This window comes from Panthera pardus, unplaced genomic scaffold (assembly GCF_024362965.1).
Source record: "Panthera pardus isolate Hobbes unplaced genomic scaffold, ASM2436296v1 HiC_scaffold_21, whole genome shotgun sequence".
Taxonomy (NCBI): Eukaryota; Metazoa; Chordata; class Mammalia; order Carnivora; family Felidae; genus Panthera; species Panthera pardus.
In genome coordinates this window covers 67415510-67439489 of record NW_026526777.1, presented here as the reverse complement: position 1 = coordinate 67439489, position 23980 = coordinate 67415510, and the positions used below count along the sequence as shown (strand labels likewise).

General features: G+C 44.3%; 1 protein-coding gene across 1 annotated transcript in view; it reads right to left on the bottom strand.

Annotated features, from left to right (window-relative positions):
* Positions 1–23980, bottom strand: part of CDC42BPA (CDC42 binding protein kinase alpha) — a 316152-nt gene that overhangs the window by 5913 nt on the left and 286259 nt on the right. The window contains 12 exon segments of the mRNA XM_053909423.1: positions 1884–2066; positions 5266–5383; positions 6078–6201; positions 8218–8302; positions 10921–11018; positions 12838–13431; positions 14303–14365; positions 15185–15401; positions 17383–17464; positions 18714–18853; positions 19652–19788; positions 22579–22684. Of these exon segments, the coding sequence (XP_053765398.1) occupies positions 1884–2066; positions 5266–5383; positions 6078–6201; positions 8218–8302; positions 10921–11018; positions 12838–13431; positions 14303–14365; positions 15185–15401; positions 17383–17464; positions 18714–18853; positions 19652–19788; positions 22579–22684 (1947 nt within the window).

The window sequence follows — 23980 nt, the reverse complement described above, 5'->3', positions numbered from 1 at the left end:
GTGGCGTGAGGAGCTTCGAGTCACGGAGCCACACACACTGGAAGTCGGTCGGCTGGCTGGCCCCAGACTCAACCGCCGCCATTTTGGTTCGCGTACCCAATCTGCAAAGTCCATTTAATTCTTAGTGTGTTATCTGTTTGAAGCAAACGCTTTACCTTTTTTTCTCTAAGAAAATAAAACCCAGCGGAAGCAGGGCCAGCGTTTTAACATTCGCGCACACAGAAGCAAACCTCTAGACGCCAGTGACGTGCACACGAGGCAGCAAAGGAAGGACCGAGAGGTGGGAGAATCAGTTTCAACCTTTACGTGTTTACTGCTTCTGCTAGAAACCTCAAGATACCTTGGGGCCGTCCTTTCCTACGGAACAGGCCTAGCCTGGAATAAGTGGCAAAAATCAAGCCTGGAAAACATACCAGTTGTGCAGTCACACCGAATGTTGAAGTCACAAAAGACTGACACACGGAAGACACGTTTTGTGAGAAAAAAAATACAATCCCACAAAAAAAGCTTATCGTTCAGTCATTTCAAGTTCACTTTCATTCTAGGACGGAGACCTAAGCTACTGGTCTTTTTTCATGTGCAAATACTCTTTGGATTAGGGAAGACTTTCACCGACAACGGTGTTTCTACTTGCGGAGGACTGACCTAAACAACGGTTCTGTCATCTTTCGTACGAAAAATTCTTGGCCCGTCAGTTTGTGCAACATTCTTCTGGAATCCACTCCCTGCGGACTGCTGACAAGCAACCCAAGGCTGATGTTTTTTAATCACAGTTCATCTTCTAGTTTGTCAAATAAGGTATTTACATGACATTATAGCTTAATGACAGTGACATTTCAAACATTATAATTCAGAGTAACTGTACAATGCAAACAAAAATACAGAAAGAAACTTCTCACCCTACGGTTTTCTATGCAAATAAAAAATGGATGTGACTGTTTCTCTGAGTCAGAGGGCACTGTGGGACAAGGGTTTGCATGACAGAACCCGAATATCGTATTTGTAAAATTAACTTGAGAAAACGTTACTGTGAAGTTAGCACAAGCGTGTATTTCTTTCTTTCTTTTTTTTAAGCGTGTATTTCTTGATGGAATGTATGGAAAAGCTGTGCTAACGGCCACCGGCTACAGAGATGCCAGGCGGCATCCAAGGGGCCGGATCCAAGGGGCCGCCAGCAGGGACCGCACTCCTTCCAGATAGATGCTGCACACTTTGTGTTTTTTTCTTTGATTTAGCTGTCGTACCTTGGATCTTGGTTGGAATTAAAGGTGTATCAGTATCTAAAAGCCTAGTAAGATCACCTTCTTTTTGGAATTTTTACCGTTACTCGTTCATACTATTATAATTTTTACTTGGGACATTTTTAAGCTTTTTCAAAACAGGGTTTATTGTAGATAAGAGGCCTGTGGCTTGGTCCTACCACAGACCTTAATTAACCTCACTAAATCGAAACAATTTTCTCTGAATTGAACCAGATTTAGGGTAATGTGCTATAAAAAAAATTCAGAAGTTGTGGGACTCCTTTTTTAGTTTAACAGAATAAAGACCCACACGGGGACTATTTCTAATGATGGCATCTGTAAAGGGACATCATGATGGGAACATCTATTAAACATAAACCCCCAAAAACCCCTCCAATACTGTTTAAAGAATAAAAGTGAAATCCTCCCCAGGCTTCATGCTTCTCCTCAAAAGAAGAAACAAAATAGAACTGGAGGAGGAGGAGGAGGAGGAAGAGGAGGGGGAGGGGGAGAGGTCTGGCAGGAGAGAAGCAGGAAGAACATTCACAAAAGGAAGCGCCCTCCGCGGGTTACTTATCAAGCTGGGAACAGGAGGTCCGCACACGGTTAGTGGTAGTTAACACCTGACTCGGCCGTCCATACCCTCAGAGTCATAAAGCTGGGTGTACCGGGGGCAGAGCGTAGAGACGGGGAATACTCAGGGTTTATGGAATCAGGAGAGAGAAATTTTTCAGCGGAATTAACAGTCATGTGATAGATGTGCTCAAAGTTGATCGGAGAGGAGATGAGGCCGGAGTGAAGCGAGGGCGGATAAGGGAGGCCTGGCTATCAAAACAACAGGAAGAAGAAAAAAAGTAACACGGTAATGAAAATGGATTCACTGGTTCCACGTGACATTTCAGACAGCACGCATGCGGAAGGCACGACATTGACATCGCTCACATCAGAACTGAGTCCTTAAGGAAATACTCTCAGGCCTTAGAAAGTTACATTTTGTAATCCTCCTGCCAGTTCCTGGAACGTTCACCTTGTACAATTATTCTCCTTTATTACCGGCAGCAAGTGCACCGAAACCGGACTTTCAGAGTTCAGTTCAGTGTTTTCTTATGTGACAGAATCAAAACCTGGCAAAAACACACCATCAGTAAGGACAGAAAGAGCGAGAAATGGTTCAAGGTGAGCGAACCCACAGGCAGCCTCTCATCAGAACCGCTAGCCTGTTTTCTTTAGAAACCTAACACCATTCCCTGGAATTTACAGACTTGCACGTGTGTTTGCTTTCCCCGGTCTTGTTTCGGTGACCCTCATTAGCGGTGGTGACTCCCAGAAGCCCAAACCTGGCTCCACTTAGACACCCAAAAAGTCAGGTTCGTTTTTAACAAGGGAAAAATCCCGTCCATGTCTGGGCCGGCATATTAATAAAAACATAAAATACTGTAATAGCAAAGATAGAGAAAAAGCTTTTCTAACCGAAGGCGCTAGCATATCCGGTTGAATGGCTTCTGAGTGATGGCGGGACCGGTCACTCGGCACCCGGCCACTTTCTCTGAGGCCATGTGGTCCAGGGGCCGGTGGGCGGACGGACCACTGCGGGGAGAAGGCCCCCGAACCGGGATGAACTTGCTTTGTTAAACAAAATCTGACAGATTATGGAGACTTAAAAAAGAGCTCCTCTATGAGACATTGTTTTAAATTTAGAGACGTGAGTGAACCAGCACTTTCTAAAGTTATTTCCAAAAAGGAAAAAAAAAACCCCTATTGATGTAAATGTAATAACTACTCAATAGAGCTCTTGGGGGTCACTGAACCAGAAGAAAGGTCACGTGCCAAAAATAAATCTTCCGGAGGTAGAATATTATTCTTGTGTTCACCGGGAGAAATCCCTGCCCTTTACTGGCGGCACCCCACGATGACGGAAGGAAATGACAAGGAGCAGCCCGTATTTCTAAGTCATCTGTGCCGCTTCTCCTCTCGGCGCGCTAGATGTGCGTAAAGGGCTCACATCCGATTCAGGAGAGAAAAGACTCCCTCCTCCTGACACTCTCTCCCACATTCAGGAGGCAAACAACCCTATATCGGTATCAATTTTGGTACAAAGGAAACAGAACTAAGTTTCTAAAGATCTCCAATAAACTCTCTAAGCTCGTAAGTATTTCCCAGGAAAGCAGTACTGATATGAGAAGTGAAAACAGAAAAATGTCCAGGGTGCACGCTGCTCTTGGCTCAGATGGCAGGTGGCTTTGGTGCCCGAAGTTCTTGCACGGTAACGGTTGATGAATTTAATTCATCTTAAGTTTTGGAAATAGTTCATTAAATACAGATAATTCCATCTCAGTGGAAAGGACATAAAACCTGAGAACATATTAAAATATCACGAGCTTTTCAACAAGCATTTATGTGTATACACGGGTGCACGTATCATCGTTGATTTTTTTCAGACCCGCACACTACTGCGTTCTTTCCCAGTGTCTACCCCAAGACAAACCCAGGTCTGGGGGACAGTGTATTAAAACTACTGGCTGGGTGATGAAATGGACGTTTACAACAGCCCCAGCTTGTATGTCCCTGGCTAGTAAAAGAAAGTCAGGTGGAAATAAAATAAGGCTAAGACACAGGTTTCAAAAATTTGCACCAACTTTTCGTCCAGGAAACACAAGGTGCTTACATGGCAAGAAAGGAACGGAACACACATTAAAAACTGGACCGCACTGTAGGACAAAGAGGCACCTGTGTCCGTGACAAAAAGAGCCCACGAGGCAGTCACGGGTTAACACAATCAGTGACGACAAACGCTAAAATGAAGAGGTCTGATGGGAATACGTGACCAGCACAGAAGGCCACACGTCATGGAGTCAGGTGCGGGGAAGAATCTCCCGGAAACGCTATCGGAACTGGTTTTGCTCAGTCATTACCACCAGCCCCTATTTCGAACAAAAAAATGAAGAGAGATTTCTTTTACTTGAAGTGCTGAGGGGGTAATGGGAGATGATGCACTGACAGAGAGTTCTTAGAGTGTTTGAAATCTGCTATTTCGATTCCGTGTGCTTATTCGGGGGGTGTGATGGCCAAGTCCTCCTGTGTAGGAAGGCCTGAAAAACTAGAACATCAGCAAACTGGTTTTTCACCTGATGGAGGAAGGCTACGAAGCAGAGGAATATTTTGGGAACTTTGTGAACCCCTGAAACTCCTTCACCTTAAGGAATGCCTGATGGCACATTAAACTAGAACACCTAGCATTTTTTCCTGTCGGTGATAAGATATTCGTGTCTCCTGTCACAGCAGAGCTGGCAACGTGGCGAGAGGACAGACTCCCTCAGAGAGAGCCTGGGTCCAGATTCACAGTCTGAACGCCACCACCAGTGATCAGAAGGGCCGTATGAAGTTTTAATAGTTTGCTCAGGTACCGTGATACCAAAATGCTAAGTATGCACAGAGCCTGGAAAATTCCTAATTCCACTAGTATTCTTAATTTCAACATAATAGGTCCAAGAATCCAATCTTCACGTGACAAAACAGTCTGCCTATGTTGTACTTTTGTGTGGAAGACGGGCCAGGCAACACGTGTGTAATCGGGGAAAGGAAAGAGATCTGGCTGCCCAACCAGGCAACAGGTGTGACCGTTAACGACCGGGCCGACGGGGTTCTGTGCAGGTGGGAAAGGCCGAATATCTGTACGGAACTGCCGAAGCTGAGTGAAACGTCAGCATTTGGTGAGCGAGCTCCGGATCCCGGTGCAGATCCTCTCCCGACCCGGCAGTGTGCTCCACCAGCAACTGGATGCGGGGCGAGTTTACGGGGTGTGCAGCTAAGAACCGGATCTGTCTGGTTCTCCACAGATGCCCAGCCGTTGTGTTTTTCTCCCGCGCGTCGTGTGCCCAGAGCGCTACGGGGACACAGCCTCTCATCGTCACGTTTGCATATCCCGTTAAGCCTACGTACGTGTGCGGGCACGCATGCGTCCGCGTCTTCTCCCCCTCTGCCCCACTGGTAACCCCGCTCCCGTCTGCCCTCCCATTTCTCTTACCATGGGCAGGTCTTTTAGGATCTGTATCCCATCTCCTGGGCCCATGTGTGCTATGTGGTTAAAATTAGTTGGGTTAGAAATTAATTTATTTCTCATTTCTGGATCTCGCAGCATCTCTCTGTAAGATAAAACACCCGTTTAGACACTTTTTCTGGGCTCGATCTCATTAACTTTAGAAAACAATGAGGCATCCTTTATTTGTTCACAAAAATAAAACTGTGAAATCAAGTTTAGCCAGGACAGAATTAACAATAAGATACACTCAATTGAAACTTAGAAGCTTTTCTTTTAAACACAAGATCTTATGCTTTTTGGTGGGAAAATAGAGAGGGTTCTCTCAGTACTCACATGCCAAAGCTCTATTTTACAGACAGTCCTGGCCATTTTCTGCAGGCCTTTTAAAATCACTGATAACACTTTAGAGATGTTTTTACCCGTAACTGGAAATATTACCAGCCCACTGGCTGTTTACTCTCGAAGAGAATGGTTAATCTGAAGTTCTCAGGCCTGTGCCCGTGTGCTACATGCAGCTAGGATCTGTTTTACGTTGAGCAAAGGCTCACATTCTAAAAACCGCAAGTATTTCACGCACACGGAGAAACGAGCGCAAACGTGCTTCAATCCAGCGCGTACATTTGGAGAGTGTTAATCAAAATCACACCGAGAAGCACGCTCGTCACTGTGGTGTGTGACACCACAGAGGGATGACAGATTTTCAGAGACCCCATCTTCCTTCCAAATCACTAACGCTCCGTCACCCACCAGCCCCGCAGAGGCCCCGACGACGGGCACGACCCCGCTCGCCCCCCTACCTCCTCTGCTGCAACCTCTCGTCCTCTGGGACCCGGAAGGAGTAGCGTCGCTTATTGTTAATATTTCTGACCATCTGCTTCCGACTGTTATCTGATGTTTCGGGAACCACCAGCTCATCCCCTTCTGTTAAAAGAAGACAAAGACCGGTGGCGTTCTTTGAAGCGCTAAAATGCTTTTTATCCGTTAATCTCCGAGACAGCACAAACAGGAATCAGTTGTCCAACGTACGCAATCTGCATTTTTAAATGATGATACGGTAAGTAATAATTCAAACGGGACACATGTACACAGGGATACGCCAAGATGAAACCTAGCTTACAAAGTATATTTTCACTTCCTATCTGATTACAAACATACAGTGGCACAATTCTAGCAGAAGAAAAGGAAAATGCAGTTGCCTGGGGGTCCTGTCGCCTTGTGCCCTCCCCACCCCTCCATCTCTCTATCCTGTCTTCTCTCACCTGCCAGGTACTGGTTCCAATGGCTTAGGGTGTTAAAAAAAACTCCTCCCATTACGCTACACAATCATCAGGCATAAATGGTAAAGTATTCACGTAAATGATCGTTAAAATTCTTTTTACATAATAAAACATTTCCTTTTGTAAGATCCAGTCTGCTAGATGTGGGTAAGGACAAAAACCGGGGCTCCCACCAGCTTCCTTTATTAAAGGCAAGACTCTGTTGCTGCTTCTACCCCTCTGATCTTGGTGGGGCGAGGATACTTAATCGTATGCACCTGGCATCCGGTTTCAGCGTTCATAACCTAGAAGTAAACGACTGTCCGCCAAGGGCTCCCCGGACATGCTGAAATTTGTGAACACGCTCTAGGAATAAGAGAGACAGCTGTGTTCACACACACAACACGAGGGACGCCATTCTCTAAGGAACAGGAGAAAAGCCAACCTGGAGACTTTTTAACACCCACAAAGCCGAAGTGAGGGAAAGGCAAACAAAGGCCGGGGATTAGCAGAAAAGCAGTATTCTTCTCATACCCTGATAGTGCAGCTTCATCAGCTTGCTTTCCTAACTACTTGTGAAACACGATTTTGGAACGTGAGAATCGTGCGGCCGGGATGGGTCTGGGTCCCCGTGGCAGCGGGGGACGTGGGACAGCCGGAAGGAGGACTGCAGCAACACTGAGCCCTGAGAGAGGAAGGCCAGAGGCAGCCAGAGAAAAGGCGAGGGCCCCTCCCTCCCCTTCCCAAGGACAAGACACCTGTACTGAAATCCTGCCAGGCTTTCCCTCTCCAAGCCCGCCCCACGTCCAGCCTAGGGCAGGAGGAGGAGTGGAAAGATGCGGAAACACGAGTGGAAAGAGGCTTTATCCTACAGACGTGGACTGGGAAACGGACACGTTCTGTGATCATCACGGCCACACACGGTGAGAACAGGTGCAGCCGATCCTACGTGAATGTTGTGACTTCCTCTAAGAAACAGACACAAATAAAGTACAGGCCCTGGAGGTGGAGAGGCTTCAGCTCAAGTGCAGAAGCTTCGTGGAGAAGCCATCGCTGAGTGGCGATCATTTCTAAAATCCGAATCTCCTTTCTCCCGTCGCGGTGGAATGTCCCCAGGCAGGACCTCTGCTACAACCACCAGTCTGTCAGCCAAGGGCCCTCCAGGGCCGAGCGACCTCCACGTGACTGTGGACACCGCCCGCGCCCTCTGGCTCCCGTGCCCCCTCTGGACTCTGGCGGCCCTGCCCGTGCGGCCACGGGCACTCGCCAAGTTCTAGGCCCCGGGTGCCCTGGCAGATGATGTACTCCTCAAGTCCCCAGTCAGAGTTCTGCATGAGTTTTCACAATTGCAGTGCCATAGACTTGGGTTAGGTTTTATAGCATTACTAGTACAGCAAATGCTGCTTTCAGCCATACTTTCTGCACTTAATTCAGGACTCCCCAGAGAAATCAGGTACGTCAGCAACAAGTATTTTGTGTACATAGCTAGATTAGACAGAATGACTTTCTATCCAGACATTTAACTGAATATATTGAGACCATGATAGTAGCCAAGGTCACAGACTTCGGAGTAAGAGGAACCTGGGTTTAAATGTGGCCTCTGCCACTTATCATCTCCGGGCAGTCAGCTCAGAGAGAGTATTTCCTTTGAAGCTATCGTATTAACGTTATATTTTCTTACCTGCCATCTTATTTTTGAAATATATTAATCTAATTGTCTCCAACCCTAAAAGGTTTAATGATCCTTCACTGTTTAAGGGTCGAACCTAAGAGAAGAATAAAAAAATAAAATTAGCATTTCAGTAAAACCCTCAAGTGGAACCATAAAACTTTAGGCCTACTTGTAAAGCACACCCTATTAAGACCTTCCATTTATCCATCCCCTTCAGAATATAACGCTCTCAGAAAATCAACATTAATTCTGATGGGGAAGGCATATAAAATGATGTAATTTTAACAAAAAGTTATAATGACAACATTCTAAAGAAAGAATATTCTGGGGGAAACAGTAGGAATACATTTAAATCTTTTTAAAAATTTTTTAATGTTTATTTTTGAGAGAGAGACACACACACACACACACACACACGCACACGCACACGCACACGCACACACACACAGAACTCGAAGCAGGCTCCAGGCTCTGAGCTGCCAGCACAGAGCCCCAAGCGGGGCTCGAACTCACAAACCAGAAGATCATGACCTGAGCTGCAGTCGGACGCTCAACCGACTGAGCCACCCAGGCACCCCTAAATACATTTAAATCTTAAATTTGACTTTTTAAAGCCATTAGTGACTAATTATACTAAAAAGATATTAACACAGCTACTTTATGAACCTGAAGTGGGACTAAATGTCCACATATGATGGGGATGAAACTGTATCACCGGGGAGGGGGGGCTGTCACTAAGTGGTGACAGAGCACCTGCTCATGTATGTGGCACAGAGAAACGGAGTCCCCACCTCACACCACACACACACACACACACACACCCCAACTGCACAGGTTCATGACATTAATGTAATAGGCACACCTTTCAAACGTTTGGAATAAAATACAGATCATGTCTTTATGACCTTGAGTTACGAAAGAGTTTCTTAACAGAAAAAACATGATGACATTAAAATTTAGAACAGTAAGTTTTTAGCAAAATAATTTATCATTATTTTATCAAAATATATGCTTGGCAAAATACACCATAAAACTAGGTCACAAATAGAAAAGATTTACCCCATCCCTTTCCCAGTATTTACAATATATAAAAAATTTCAATAAATTAATAAGGAAGAACAAACAGAAAAATGAGCGAAAAAGCATGAGTAGGTGTTTCACAGAATTTAAGAACGAATAAACATACAAAAGATTCTCAACAACACAGTTAATTGGGGATGTGCAAATTAATGCTTCAGTGAGACAGCATGTTGTAACCATTTATAAAGGTTATAAACCTACGAATCCTGAGAATGGCAAGGTCAGGGAAGATGTGGGTGAGGAGGCACTCCGGTTACTGCTGGGGGGAGGATGAGCTGGTACAATTACTCTGGAAAAGAATCTGACACTATCTTGTAAAGCTGAACCCCTGTGTTCCCCGTGCCCCATCAATCCCACTCCTGGACACGTGACTTAGAGAAACACAGGCATCGGTGTTCACAGTAGCAAAACCTGGAAAATAATTCAGGTGTCTGCCAATCAGACGATGGAGGAATGAACTGATCTAGTCACTCAAAAGAGTATTTTATAGCGGTGGAAAATGATGCACTATTTACAGCACACGTAATCACACAGACGGACCCTGGAATATGCATGAAGGAAGGAAGGCAGAGAACACACAGTGTAACATTTTCACAAAGCTCAAAGGCAGACAGAACTGAACAATACAAAACCAAACAAGTGTTTAGGAATATTTAAATATGCCAAAAAAAAAAAAGTCTGTATTTTAAGAAAAGCAAAGGGATGATACAGGCAACATTCAGGATAGTGATTTCCTCTGGAGAGGGGCTGGGGGGTGGGATAAGGGACGGGTACGCAGGTAGAGGCAGGGATGTTGGTAATATTCTGGCCCTGAGTGAGCTGTTAATAATTATCATGCTTCACAAAGCTCCTATTCTTTCATATATACTATACGATTTACATGATAAAATGGAAAATAAATGTAATTAGCCCCCAAATGCAAACCAGAGGGCCATATTTTGGGTGCTTTCCCTGAAGTGGGAGTATTTCCAAGAGTTTTCACGGCTGATGTCCTTAGGCATTGGGGCGGACCTTGAAATCTGACCTTGGCTACTTTCTCGTCCCCCCCCATAAACCCTGCCCCCAGCGGACCATGCAAGCTACGCACGTCTACGTGAAACTTACTCCTCACCCACACAGAACAGTTGTTGCATGCTTGTAAAAATTCTCTGTTGTCACAGGGAAAATCATGTTTTATGAGGAGCATAAACACCTTTATTTTTTAACGATGAGATATTTGCACACATTTGGGCTCTCAGTTTAGTCCCTTCTCCAGCCTGTGGGGTCTGTCTCACAGGATTACCACCTGCACGCCACAATGTGAACGACAGCCACAAGGAAGAATGACAGGCCCCCCCCCCCCCCATCCTGAAGCACGTGTGAGGTGGAGGGTACGCTCCAGCCTCTCGTTACCACGATGCTCTCACGATGACGCAGCGAAACACGGTGACACTGAATGTGATGAAAATACTATGGTGTTGAGCTACTCATAAAATTAACCAGCTTAACTTCTGCTTCTACTTTTTTTCTCTTAGCAGAATCCCAAATTACCAACTGCCAGAAAGCGCTCGAGTAGCGAAAAGGAGCTAACTGGTCCCATCAGTGGTTCACTCCGCTCATTAGTCTGCTAGCCCATTTTTGGCGTTAAATTACCTTTTTGAGTGGGAGAGTCTGAATCCATTCCATGGAGTTCACATCGAAGATGTCAACTGCGTTTTCACTGTACACGGAGAGATACGGTGCATTGTAGCCTGCGAGAAGGGAAGGAGGGACAGTGGCTAATTACTTCTCTCTTGCTCTCGCTCGCTCTCTCTCTGAGCGAGAGCGAGCACAAATGCACGTGCATGCAAGCCTGGGAGGGCAGCGAGAGAGGGAGAGAATCTTCAGCAGGCTCTGTGCTCAGGGCAGACTCTCATGAGGGGCTCGATCTCACGACTCTGAGATCACGATCTGAGCTGACGCTAAGAGCGGGACGCTTCACCCACTGAGCTACCCAGGCGCCCCGCACTTCTCTATCTAACTCTTCAACACAAAACATTCTGAAAGGTCTACGCTACATAACTGTGGAACGGAATCCCACCCAAATCCTACTGTGGTCCTGCAGTAGCCGCATCCAATCATTTGGGAACAGGATACAAATCATAAACGAACAGTGGAGACGCTACGGGTCGGATGAGACGGCAGCTACAGGACATGAGGATTCATTCGGCTTATGCCGAGGGCGAAACGCTCCCTCGTCCAATGCTAATTCTATGAAGGGACGTCCTCACGTCACGTTTTAAGTACCTGATTCCTAAACCAGTTAAGCTACTGACAGCGAAACAGCATCGACAGTGACACGAGCAGAGGGATGAGATGATCTACCTAAGATGGGGTCACGAATCGAATTACCGCCCACGCTACCCATACGACCCGGATACTCTCACTCTGACTCCGCACGGAAGTAATACTTTGCCTCGTTACCCGACTAGGTTACGAGACAGCCTTTTTTCTGCATACGACACCACAGGTACAAGTACATAGTGTAGAAGAAACAAGACTTTAAGAATAGATAGGGCTGGGTGGGTAGGATTCGAAGGATTTTTTTCTCTTTTTTTTCTAGATTCTCTCACTCTTCTGTAACAAGCACACCAGCCTCCTAACTCTTCTCCCACTGAACCTCTAGGCTTGACGGTCTCCATCCACCATCCCTCCTCATGGGGGCCAGCGGAAGAGGTTTCACGCTTCCTGTCCCCAGTGCTCCCCCCACCCCGTGTTCTGAGATCCACCCTGTCTGGCCTCCGTGGGGATCTCGCTCTATTTCCTGGATTCGCCGCACACTCGAGCTTTCCCCGGTTCCCTGGTTCAGCATTCACACACGCTTAAGTGTCGTCCACTGAGGACAAAGCATCGGGGGTCAGGTACCCCTGCGCGTGCGGCTGGGGAACCCCACGCATCCGCCACAGGGCGACCACAACCCGCTGCCGTGTCTCGGCCGCAGGGGTCCTGCCTACCCCACTCTGTGCTCCGCGAGGGCACTGCCCTTGGCCTCTGAAATGGCACGTGACGGCATTCACTAATTCACTGATGTCCTCAGAGCTCTTGAAAGAGTGCACCAGGCGATCTTAAATATCCGTGTATTTAGACAAAACTATAAAACGGAGAAACACTTCTTACAGATGCTGCATTATGCCTTTACATCAGCGCTTAAATAATTCACTTAGTAACTGCTTCTCCAGAGTAAGTCTTAGGAGCTGTTAATGCTCACAAGCACTGTGTTTGGGGGGACCGTGAAGACAACTGCTTAGAGGTACTTCAAGAGACCACATGGGTTAAAAAGCCAGCTAAGTGAAATATTCCACAGAAAGATCAGCTTCAACTCCGGACAAGTTAAGGTCAGCCCTGCTGGCCTAGGTCTAGCTCACGACGGAGAGTCACTTTGCACAAACGACACAATTAGTACTTAGGCACAACCTTAAGGAGGACTTAGAAAAACAAGCCGGTATTTACAGTGAATATATTTAGGAAACGAGGCTGAAGGAAAAGGAAAGAGACACAGAGGGCAAACGGCCAGAAGTAAGAGACTCTTACAGCAAGAGGAGGGATTCGCTGGCCACATGAGCTCCTGCTGTCTGGATCTCCGGCCCTGGCAGTCCGTGTATATCCCGATGCTGTTAAAACACAGCAGGTACTCCTTACTGGAGATCTCAACTGCACAGATGGCGTCCATCGGCTGATGTGTGATGAAGGACAGCGTGTGGTCGTTTGAGTGGAGCATGCTGTACGGACCCCCTTCTCCATTCAAGGGGTATCTCAGGAATCCCGACTGGAATCCCACGCACAGCTGTTCGCTGAAGACCGCCATCCACTGCACGTTACACGGGACTTGGATTTCCTTAAATTTTCGGTGACGGGTCTTGCTCTGAAATAGTTCGTAACAGAGGACCTGCCTTTTCATAGCCACGCACAGGCACGTGAGAGCTCCGTGGCACACCTTGCCAGAAGTTATGGTCTGACACCCTTTCGTCTCCGCCAGCTTGTAAAAATCGGTCTCTCGTCCGTCCAAAGCTGACATGGGAAAAAGGCGCACGTGACGATTTCGTCCTGAGATCACAGCAACAAGCTGGTCATTTGGAATGAGTTCAATCTGATGGATCTTCTTATTGTCACCGACTCTGATAATTTCTGTGCAAAGAGCAGTAATAAATCAAATGCAGAATGACGCTTTAGTGATTACTTCTATCCCAATTACACTCAAAAGGATAGCTCAACTTATAATGAAGACACGGACACACACACACACACACACACACACACACACACACACACACACAGAAGAGTAAGAGACCAGAATCATGTGGAGAAAGAGGGAGATAATTCTACCCATTACAAGGTGACGGCACACGCCCACAGTGAGGTAAGGCAAAGGGTCCCTGTGTGATAAAGTGTGCCACATCTCCAGGAAAAACCTTTTTACTGGCACTAAATTCTCAGGAACTTCGCCATGGCGCTCCTGTTTTAGAAACTGAGGGAAGACTTATTTCACTGAACGTATTCTAGGGGCCGCAAATGCAGTTTAAATGCATTGTCTTCCCACGACCGCACTTGATATAAAGACAGGACACTGATAAATTGGTTCCTTTTTATTTCCCTCGGTATTTAATTTGGCCCTGGAAAAAAAAAACTCTTTTGTATTAAATGCGGGAGAAAATCCCCCAACAGTGAACACACACTTGAATGACGGCTACTTCTAACACTAACAGAGCAATGAGAAAGTCCGGCTGTATCGTTCACGTCCCGTCCTGAGACGTGCAGGCTGTTTGTGGAGCACTGGTGCTGAATCAGTGACACAAGAAACACAACACACACTTGAAAGTTTAAGAACTCGGGAGGATTAAAGAAGTTCAAAAATTATCTTTTGATTTATCAACATATCAAATTAGGTCTGGAAAATTTCAATTACAGAATAAATCAGACCAAATCCTGCTCTTCCTAGAAATTAGAATTTTTCTAACGACATAGGGTTGAAAGTTACTCCGCAATGATTTTCTCTTACCATCTTTCGTGACGTGCACGACAAATAACCCTTCTTCATTTCCCAACGCGATCCTTTCATGGTCTACAGAAGACACGAGTACGAAACACTGTTAACAGGCAAAGCTGTGTACAACTAATACAACAAAATGGATAATAAATGTGGTGCAAAAACACTCAAATAAGGAACTTAAAAATAGGAATAAAAATTTGTACTGTTAAGTTTCCTTTCAGATGACAGCAGTAAATATTACCTCATGTCTTTTTTAACAGATCATTAGAAAGTGTATCAATACTTATAAAAAGAAGTAAACGTTTATTCAATAGAGGGTGACAAAAAGAGAAAACATCTAGTTTGCTAGTGCCCCGGGTCCACTTCTTGTTTTGGGAGGGAGAAACTGCAGAAGGCATTTGGACCCTACTCATTAACTTTTCACTATTTACTAGGAAGTAACAAAAGAGTTGGATGTGTGCCAATAACATGACAGAAATTTAAACGTCCAGACCCAGAAACTGCTCTCTCTTGAGGGCATTTGCTATGCAGGGCATCCTGTCACGGGCCCCACGTGACCGAAACCTCCTAACTTCTGCGAGGTCATCAGAAGCTGCATCCTACCCAGGAAACTTATGCTTTAAGCAGTTAAATAGTTGGTTCTAAGTCGCACAGCAGAAAACAGATCGTTCACAGGTTCATCTTTAGCACTGTTTCTTCCAGAAGAAAACGCACTCGGAAAGCACTTCTCGTGTACTTTCTCGTGTACTCACTCAGCAGACATTCACTGCGTGTGTGGGGCACGGCGCCTGCCATGCTGGACGCGGGGGATCCCTGGATGCAAGCCAGCCCTACTCCCGGGGTAGGCTGCTCAACAGCTATGCTAACACGGTCCACGGCGCCAGTCCATACCTATGATCGCAGCCGCCTGGGTGGTTTTAATGAGCGGCAGAGTGCTGTCATAAGCCTCCTTGGGGACGTAGACTGAGCGGTCTCGGAACTTGTTTTTCTTCAAAATCTTGTGCAGCTCGCTGAGCACGCCCACCCACCTGTTCCTCTCGCTCTCGCTCTCCGCGAGCATCAGGACCGAACACCTGCTGTCTGACGCCGAGAGCTGGGAGGCTGTGACCTAGGACAGTTTAATCAGCCTGTGTTAGAAAACAGACACGCTTCGAGCAGGTTTCGTGCCGATGCTACTTTGTTTAGCTCTGGCCAACAAGGTGAACACTCACGAAATGATCCCTTCCAGAGTTCAGCTTTTCCTAATCAGAATAACAACTAGTCTTAGCATTAAGATTCATGACAAAGCAAAGGTAGCAGATACCTTTCTCTATCTATCTATCTGTCTATCTATCTATCTATCTATCTATCTATCTATGTATCTATCATTTACTTAGTTACAGCAGGTACCATTTTAAATGTTAATAACTATTTTTATTTTCTTTGCTATGGCGTGCTGAGTGCCACCACTAAGAAATGCATCACCCATATTCCTAGATCAACAGCACCTGACATTTACTGGGTTAAGCGTGAGCACTGCTCAAAGCCCTGCATGAGCACTGAGGCAGGTACCCTACTGGATCCTGAGCGTACATCTGAGGGAACTGTGATGCAGGGATGTACCGTCCCCACGGACGCCCCGCCAGACCGGGTCCCGCGTCCACGCTCACGCACACTACCCACCATACTGGTTCTCAACTTCTTTTTAAAAGTCAGGAATGTTCAGAAATAAACTTAACGTTCTTTGCCACTTCATAACACACAGAATCTTAGGGAAGATCAGATCACTTGTGTTCGTATTTAAATGAAGATTTAGCATTGTACAAACAGCACTTATGATCAGAGCAGATTTGAATTTCACATACATGTGATTTAAGCAGCAGTGACAGTAAAGTCCAACTGTGTGAACCAGCTACAGGCAACTGGGCCTCCCTAGGCTCCCCTGGTCCTTAGATACCATATTCATAGACAAACACTAAGTAGTGGGCATAACGTTAGGGCAGTAGTCTTTTTTTTTTTTTTTTTTTTTTTATGTTTATTTACTTATTTTGCGAGGGAGCATGAGCTGGGGAGAAGCAGAGAGAGAGACAGAGAGAGACAGAATCCCAAGTAGGCTCCACACTGTTAAGTGCAGAGCCCGACGTGGAGCTCGATCTCACCATCAGATCATGACCTGAGCTGAAACCAAGAGCTGGACGCTTAACCAACTGAGCCACCCAGGTGCCCCTAAACCTCTATTGTCTTAATCCGCCAATTCAAGATGGCCCTGTGGGAGGGCAGACAGCCATCAGAGATGGTTCCCAACACTTCTTCCTATGGAATTGCATTCTTGTCATCAAGCTGTGCCGTCTATTGTCCCTCCCCTTAAATCCAGGCTGGCCTCATGACGTACTCTGACCAACAAAACGCACAAGAGTTATTATGCCTGTCTTAGGCCTGGTCCTCAAAAGTTCTGGAAGCTTCTTTTGTCCTCTTGGAGGCCAGCCATGTAGAGCTCAGCCAGTGACCGAATGAGAGACCGACTGCATGGAGAAAGTTCTCAGAGATCGCCCAGCAAACAGCCAGCAGCAAGGCCCCAGGTATGGGGGCAAGGTCATTTTGGATATTCCAGCCCCAGATGAGCTCATGTGAGTAATCTGAGCTGACACCACTCAAATCGTATAGCTGACAGAGAGAATGGTAAAAAATAAATCATTACTGGCTTAAGCCACTAAGTTTTGGAGTAGTTAATTACAAAGCAATAGAAATAAAACATTAGTTTTTTAAATGAGATTTTAAAAGAAACCTCTGTTTTTCAAAAACTTGAGAAACCTCACACTTGTTCGATTTTCCATGTTGCGTATTTATTTGAAAATTGAATTGTGGCTCAAAAATATCGCCCAAGATGAAACCTATTTTAGAAGCCAAATATTCAGGCTTTCCTCAGGTCTTTTACTAATGAAATATTTACTTAACACTAATTGTCTATACATTCAAGCACTGGGGGATATGAAACACATTAAGGAATTGGGTCCTATTCCTAGTTAGGCTTATGATCCATACGGATGGACGAGATATATATTCACTAAGAACACGTAATTCAGTGACCAAATTACAGCACGCATACTTACTCTAAATATACAGGGTATATCTTTCCGACTTGCATGAATTACATCAGAGGCCAAGACTGAACTCACAGAAAATTCTTCATCCCTGAAGGAAAAGTAAAACATTAAAAGTCAGCATATGTGGGTATGTGTGTGGTGTTCGGTAGGTATATCCATAGAACACACACGAAGCAATCCTCAAAAGCTACTCGCACAAAATGTCCAAATTGAATTTTTAAAACCATTTGGCTTTTCCGTCATTGTAATGGATACTGCCCGAAGTAACTTGTCAGGAGTAACTTAACAGGGGTAATTATACAAGAGCTAGGAACGACTGCTGGCTACAGTTGCCAGGCCAGAACGTGTACATGGGGAAGGAGGACCTGAACCTGGGAAGGTCTCCAGAGTCTCCAGAACACTGGACCCTCTTGCCTCCCGCAATACATCTCAAGTGCCCACAACACAGCTTATTTGACATCTCACTGTTCTGTCGACGCCTGAGACAGAATTCCTCCACAATAATCTATTCCTCGTGATTTCCTCAACTGGGTTCCTGGTATCATCCTCCTCTTGGTCTTAAAGACTTGGGGCTCTAGTCTTGTCTTTGACTCTTCTCCTTATCCTTCCTGCACCTAGTCCCTTGGCAGTCTCTGTGGGACTTTCCTGGCCACCTCTTCATATTCCTTATCTGGGGGGAAGACAGCGTGGCTGAGGTGCTCGTATGAAACGCCAGTGTGTGCCAGAGCCGGAAACCGTTCTGAACACTGGAGAAAGAGCTGGGCGGAGGCCCCTGTGGGAGTCATCAGCGCGGAGGTGCTTTGGGGGTACTAAGTCACTCGAGGGGAGCCTGGGAGCTAGAAGAAGAGGCAAAGGAGAGCGTTCCACGGGGCAGGGGAAAACCATGAAGAAGAGACCGGAAACATTCAAGAGGTATACTCATTCAAATGTTTACCAACTCATTACAGTCTGAGAGCCTGTCTGATTTTGACATTTCTACTCCCTTTCCTCACGTTGGAATCATGCTCCGCGCCTTCAGGCGGTGACTGAAACACTACGTGTTAGCCCTTCGTTACCCAAGCCATCTTTACGCTGGGCTTCTGGATTCAAACATTCGGTTCTTTTCCCTGATGCCCTATCCCCAGCTCACTCAACACACATACATCAATCAACCCGTCCTATAACTATACTTTGCTTCCTATTTCTAATTACATTACTCTAGCAATATCAGTAAATTAGAATATTAACATGAAATTACAATTATATAAAAATATGGCAATATAATTAGATGAACAGTCAGATACTTTCTTATTCTTCCATTGCAAAAGATACAAATATCTTCACTTTCAAAAGCTCACCTCATGTCAATCACCTGACTGACCACAACACTGGGCTGGGACGCTTTTCCTTCAGCAACATCGTACAGGAAGAGCTTAAAGTCACAAACCACAGCCAATGCTCTTTGCCATCCTTTCTTCACTCCTGCTGGCTTAGGGATCTTAGATAGACAGACAAAAACATTTCAAACTAAAACGTCAATCATAGCCCTTTAATTACCTACATAACTGCAGGATGAAAGCCTAGAGATAATGTCTGTGTGTTCAAAGTCTGCCACTGGTTGGTGAAGTGCAGATGAACACATATACCATTAATAACTTGAGAAAAACATAAGAAAGCATTCCTCAAATACTGAATGACTTTTGATTCTGAAAACATTTTTAATGGAACCATTTTAACTTTCACTCGTAATTCATTAAAATAACATTCATGTTGGGGGGGGCGCCTCGCTGGTTCAGTCGGTAGAGGATGTGATTCTTGATCTCAGGGTTGTGAGTTCCAACCCCACACTGGGTGTAGAGGTTACTTAAAAACACAATCTTAAAAAAAATTCATGCATTTCTAAAGAGCATAAAAGTCAAATTTGGGTGTAAGATCAAATGCAGCTGACACTTAAAAACATTGTTCATGATTACGAGTAAGAATACATCCTGCTAATAGCTCACCCTTCATAACATATGCTATTATCTCCAGCAAGACCAAGTGTTGAAGACTCCTTTATGGAGATTTTGTTACAACTCAGGAGCAGTACAGAAAATTCTAAGACATTCTAGAATTTATTTCCAAGCGAAGGCCAGGTTTTTGTTTTCAAATCACACTGGATGAAATAAAATTATTACATGAGTTTTGTTTGCCCAATTTTCTGTCAAGGGGTAGGTCTGTCAGGCAACTGGACTTAGTTTTCCAGTCATTAATCAACTTCAAGAGATTAATCTAAATCCAACCTGATCATACTTACCCTGACATGACCTTCATATGCTGTTCCTATTCCCTTCTGTGGATCTATCCCCAGAGGACCTTTTGTCTGCTCAGGAGGCACCGGACACACAGTTGGAGCTTTGTTTACACAAGTTATATGACACGAGAATCCACACACTTTTGAAAGAGGGGGAAAAAACCCACAATATTCAATAGAAATTCACTTTTTACAAGAAGAAAATACACTGAGCACTCATCACATGCAAGTTGCCACATTAGGTCAGTGCTTATCTGTGGCTTTAAGTAACTGCTCTGCCTTTTGAGGAGTGGATTCAGTTGCTTACCAATAAGAATTTCAATGAGAAATAGTAAATATTTGTACGTATTACTGTTCTGTGTTAATCAAGAGAAACAAACACACAGAAAAAAAACATCTAAGCTTGTGAATACAACAGTTGATTTAAACTTCTAATTCCAAAAAGTAGTTTCTGGAGTGCTCTCTTACTCTTTATCTCACTCCAACTTGCTATCTGCCTTGAAATTTCTCTTGCAAGGGCCACTGATGGACATGAAATTATGTGGCATCTCTAAAATACCTGCAAACTTTACCAGTCCCTCTTTTTGAAAATGAAATTGTTCAATGATTTAAAAAGGCACCAATTAAGTGTAAGATTCAGGAGTTGGTAATACCATAGCTACGTAAACCAGCGCTAAGCTCATAATAATGGTTAACTTTATTGGGTGCATTTAATTTTTCTGTAACAATCTACGAGTGACTTGCCCTGGGTCACAGGACTCGTAAGTGGCACTGCTGAATTCAAACCCAGGCAGTCGGGCTCAGGGCCGGCCAACCGCAACTACCGACACCGCCATGACACCTCTATCTGATACTCCCGTGATAAACCCGAGACTCGAAGAAATAAGGTAAACAAAAAATGAATGCATAATTTTCACTGAGACTTGGTTGGGTGAGGATTAAAAGGTAAAATATTTAAAAGAAACAAGCTCGTTGGAGGGGTCTACAAACTAAGAACATGTATTTAGACAACTCCTACTGTGAGGGTGGGTTCTGGAGAATATTCGGGAAAGAGTAAGAGCAGAGACGGAGAGACAGCATCATGGGAGCACACGCACACGGGAAAACAGATTATACCGCTGATGGGCATTATGAACCCCCTAAGAAGCAGATGAACTAGCAGACTGTCAACAACACCACATTTCCATAAGACGTCTCCTTCACTTGTTAAGTGGAGCGTCAAACAACTTATAATTGGTTTTACTAACGGGCAAAAATCTCACCTCCCAACAGCAGCGGAAACAATAAAAGAACTATCCTTTACAGGAACTAACTTCAATCAACCAGGAAGAAATGAAAATGACAGGACTCTTCGGAGACTGTCACCACATTTACGAAAGCCTGGGCAGGGTCTAACTTAACGTGTCCCCACAGTGCACAGGGCAGAGTTCTAGGGGCCTGCGGGGAAGACAGGCACAGTTTCCTGACCTGAGACTCTAGAAGGGAGTCTGGGGAGGTCTCAAAACTCCCTTCTATGTTATTGCAAATGACTGCTGCCTAAGAAATGGTAAGGCACCTAAAGCCAAGTAGCTGTCTGGGATTCTCTCCGACAGATTTTGAAATGACATTTTGAAATGTTGGCTAAATCCAAAATGAGACAAGGCTTAACAACTGCACAGATTCCCTCCTTTGGCATCCATCACACCTTCCTGGTCAAGGACATGGGCTATTCCTTTCTCAGACGGCTTTGCTATCTTTGCCTTTGACCTCCCCTGAACTCTGTTTCCTAAGGTTCTGTCCTCATACCTGTTCCCTTTTCAAACTGTGCTTTTTTTCCTGGAAAACCCCATTTCCATTCATCACTTTGTGCTAACTCTCAAATCTACTTTTTAACCCAGACCATTTTCTTTGGCTTTAAACCGATGCATCTCAAAGACCAGCTGAGATGATACGGTCTGGATCTTCTGAGCTACCCACACATAGAATGTGCTGCCTTAAGATGCTCTGAATTCCCCACTATCCAAAGTAACCAGATACAGACCAGGTCCAAGCACATTCTACAACGGGAACACCTGCATCTCATGTGGACTGATGACCTTCCCTTCAAAGTCCCTTCCAGCCCTAAGGGCTAAGACATGGAAACTAATACTAGAATTAAAATTAGCAACTATTTCCTTATCTTTTTCATAAGATACACCAGTAAATGAGATAGAAGGCACCGTTAAAGTGAGAAATCTCATTTGGTTAAAGAAGGTATTTTCCTGCACTATTCCCAAACAAATATAATGTGTCCCAATACATTTAAATCATTTTCATCTTAGAAGTCTTGGGGAAAATAAAGTGGTGTCCAGACAAATACACTTTGTTTTCGGTTTCAATGACCCCTGATCGTTCATTTCTCAGAATGTGAGCTCCCCGAGGGCAGGCTCTGTCTTTTCTTCTGCCCACGACTACATCCCCCGTGCCTACAAGTGTCCAACAGGTATCCCATGAACATGTGATGGATGGATCAATGAATCAATGAGTGGTGGGGAAGACTGCTGCTACAAATACTGGGAAGAAGTATCTTTTGAGCCAAAGTGGCACACATTTAGTATTTCTGAAAATACGCAGTATACCGAACTGTGTACTTTTTAAGAACGAGTTCTCTTGTCAGGAAAATTAAACAAGGTCACAATTAAATGAACAGATTCAAGGAAACTGTCACGTCTTCTCTCACGCTCCAGGACCTCAAATTCAGCCAAATAATGAAACAAAGATGAATGAGACACATTTAAATAGATCTCCCCTGGAAGAGGTTCCTAGGGGCTGTCTATCTAGTTTCTCCAAGGTGCTCAGTTTATTACCTGTATTCCTGTTATATTTATATACCTTTTAAGGGGAATAAAGTTATTCGATTACAATTTAGGGAGTCAATGTTAGGACTCTAAAGTCAATTGGTTTGTTCTTACCTTCACAGGAACAGCCCTGTCTTATCAGACCCACCATCAGAGAGGTGCACTGGTGACATCTGGTAGGCGTCGTAAAAGATTTGACAAAAAACTGATGAGTCTTGCGCTGCAAAACAAATTGATAAAAAAATATATATATACCAATTATTAAGAACACCAATTACTTAAAGGATTTCCATAATGTGACTCCCTGGGCCCCACACGAGCTCCTAGAAAATATTCTAAATATAAGTGGGATGAATCATTTTCATTTCCCATATCGTTCTGTAATTTACGCTTTTCAAATATTTTTATTAGGCAATACTGAGCTAGGTGATGCAATAAATAATATAAGAAGTTAAATAATCCTTCTTGAATGACATTTGAAAACCTAAAAACTGTGGCTTTTTTTTTTCTTTTTGCTCACAAAGTTTGAGTCAGGATTTTTACAAATTCTTCAAATTATCCTTCAGCAAAGAGTTAAGTGAAATGTCACATATTTATACCTTTACAAAAACAGAAATTTCATATGCTTTTATACCTTCTTTGGAAGAAGAGAGTAACTGAAAATTCTCGTCCCTGCTACAAAACAAGTATTTTACTTTCTGGGACCAAGAACCAACAATATGCTTAACAAATCTGTTTCCTCCTATGGAAGCAGGTGGTATTACCTACCCTTCAGTAGACAAATACACACACACACACTATTCTAGAGAGAGAAAGATGGCAGCCGGAAACTTCTTATGGCAAATCCAGTAAAGTTCTCGAAGTCTTATCTGTTCTATCTGGCGGTAAGTCAACACAGACTTCAGCGATCTGGAACACGCCTCTCCTCTTCAAATTACCTCTCTGGAGTAATTAATAAACTACTTAACTCCTCTGTGTCTTGCTCTCCTCATTCTATAAAATAGGTTCAATAATAGTATCTACTTCATAGCGTGAACACGTGAACATAAAGCCTTTCAAACAGGGCTGGAGTAGAGTAAGCATTTAGAACATATTTATTTTTGAAAACAAATTTGACTATTTCTTTTTTATATTTGTGGCTGATTTAAACTAGTAAGAACTTTATTCTATATTCCAATAATATGCAAATGCCAATGCAATCCTGTTTGTAAAGTAGTCTTTATTTTATGAAACTAACGTATCTTATTAAAAAACTAAAGGGACCATTCAAAGCTTTAAAATTTAAGTTAAAAATAAGTTCTGCTCTTCTCAATATGTGATTTATACACCACAAAGGCTTCAAAGCAGCACTGGGGTCTGACGCGATTCCAAGTAGAACACAGACTACCTCTGTATTAACTTTAAAATTGATCCCGTGTGGACTGAGCCCTCACCAACAGACATTGTGCCAATAATTCATATACCTCATCTCATTTAATGAAGATAATACCCCCGTAAAGACAGATAATATTTCCTT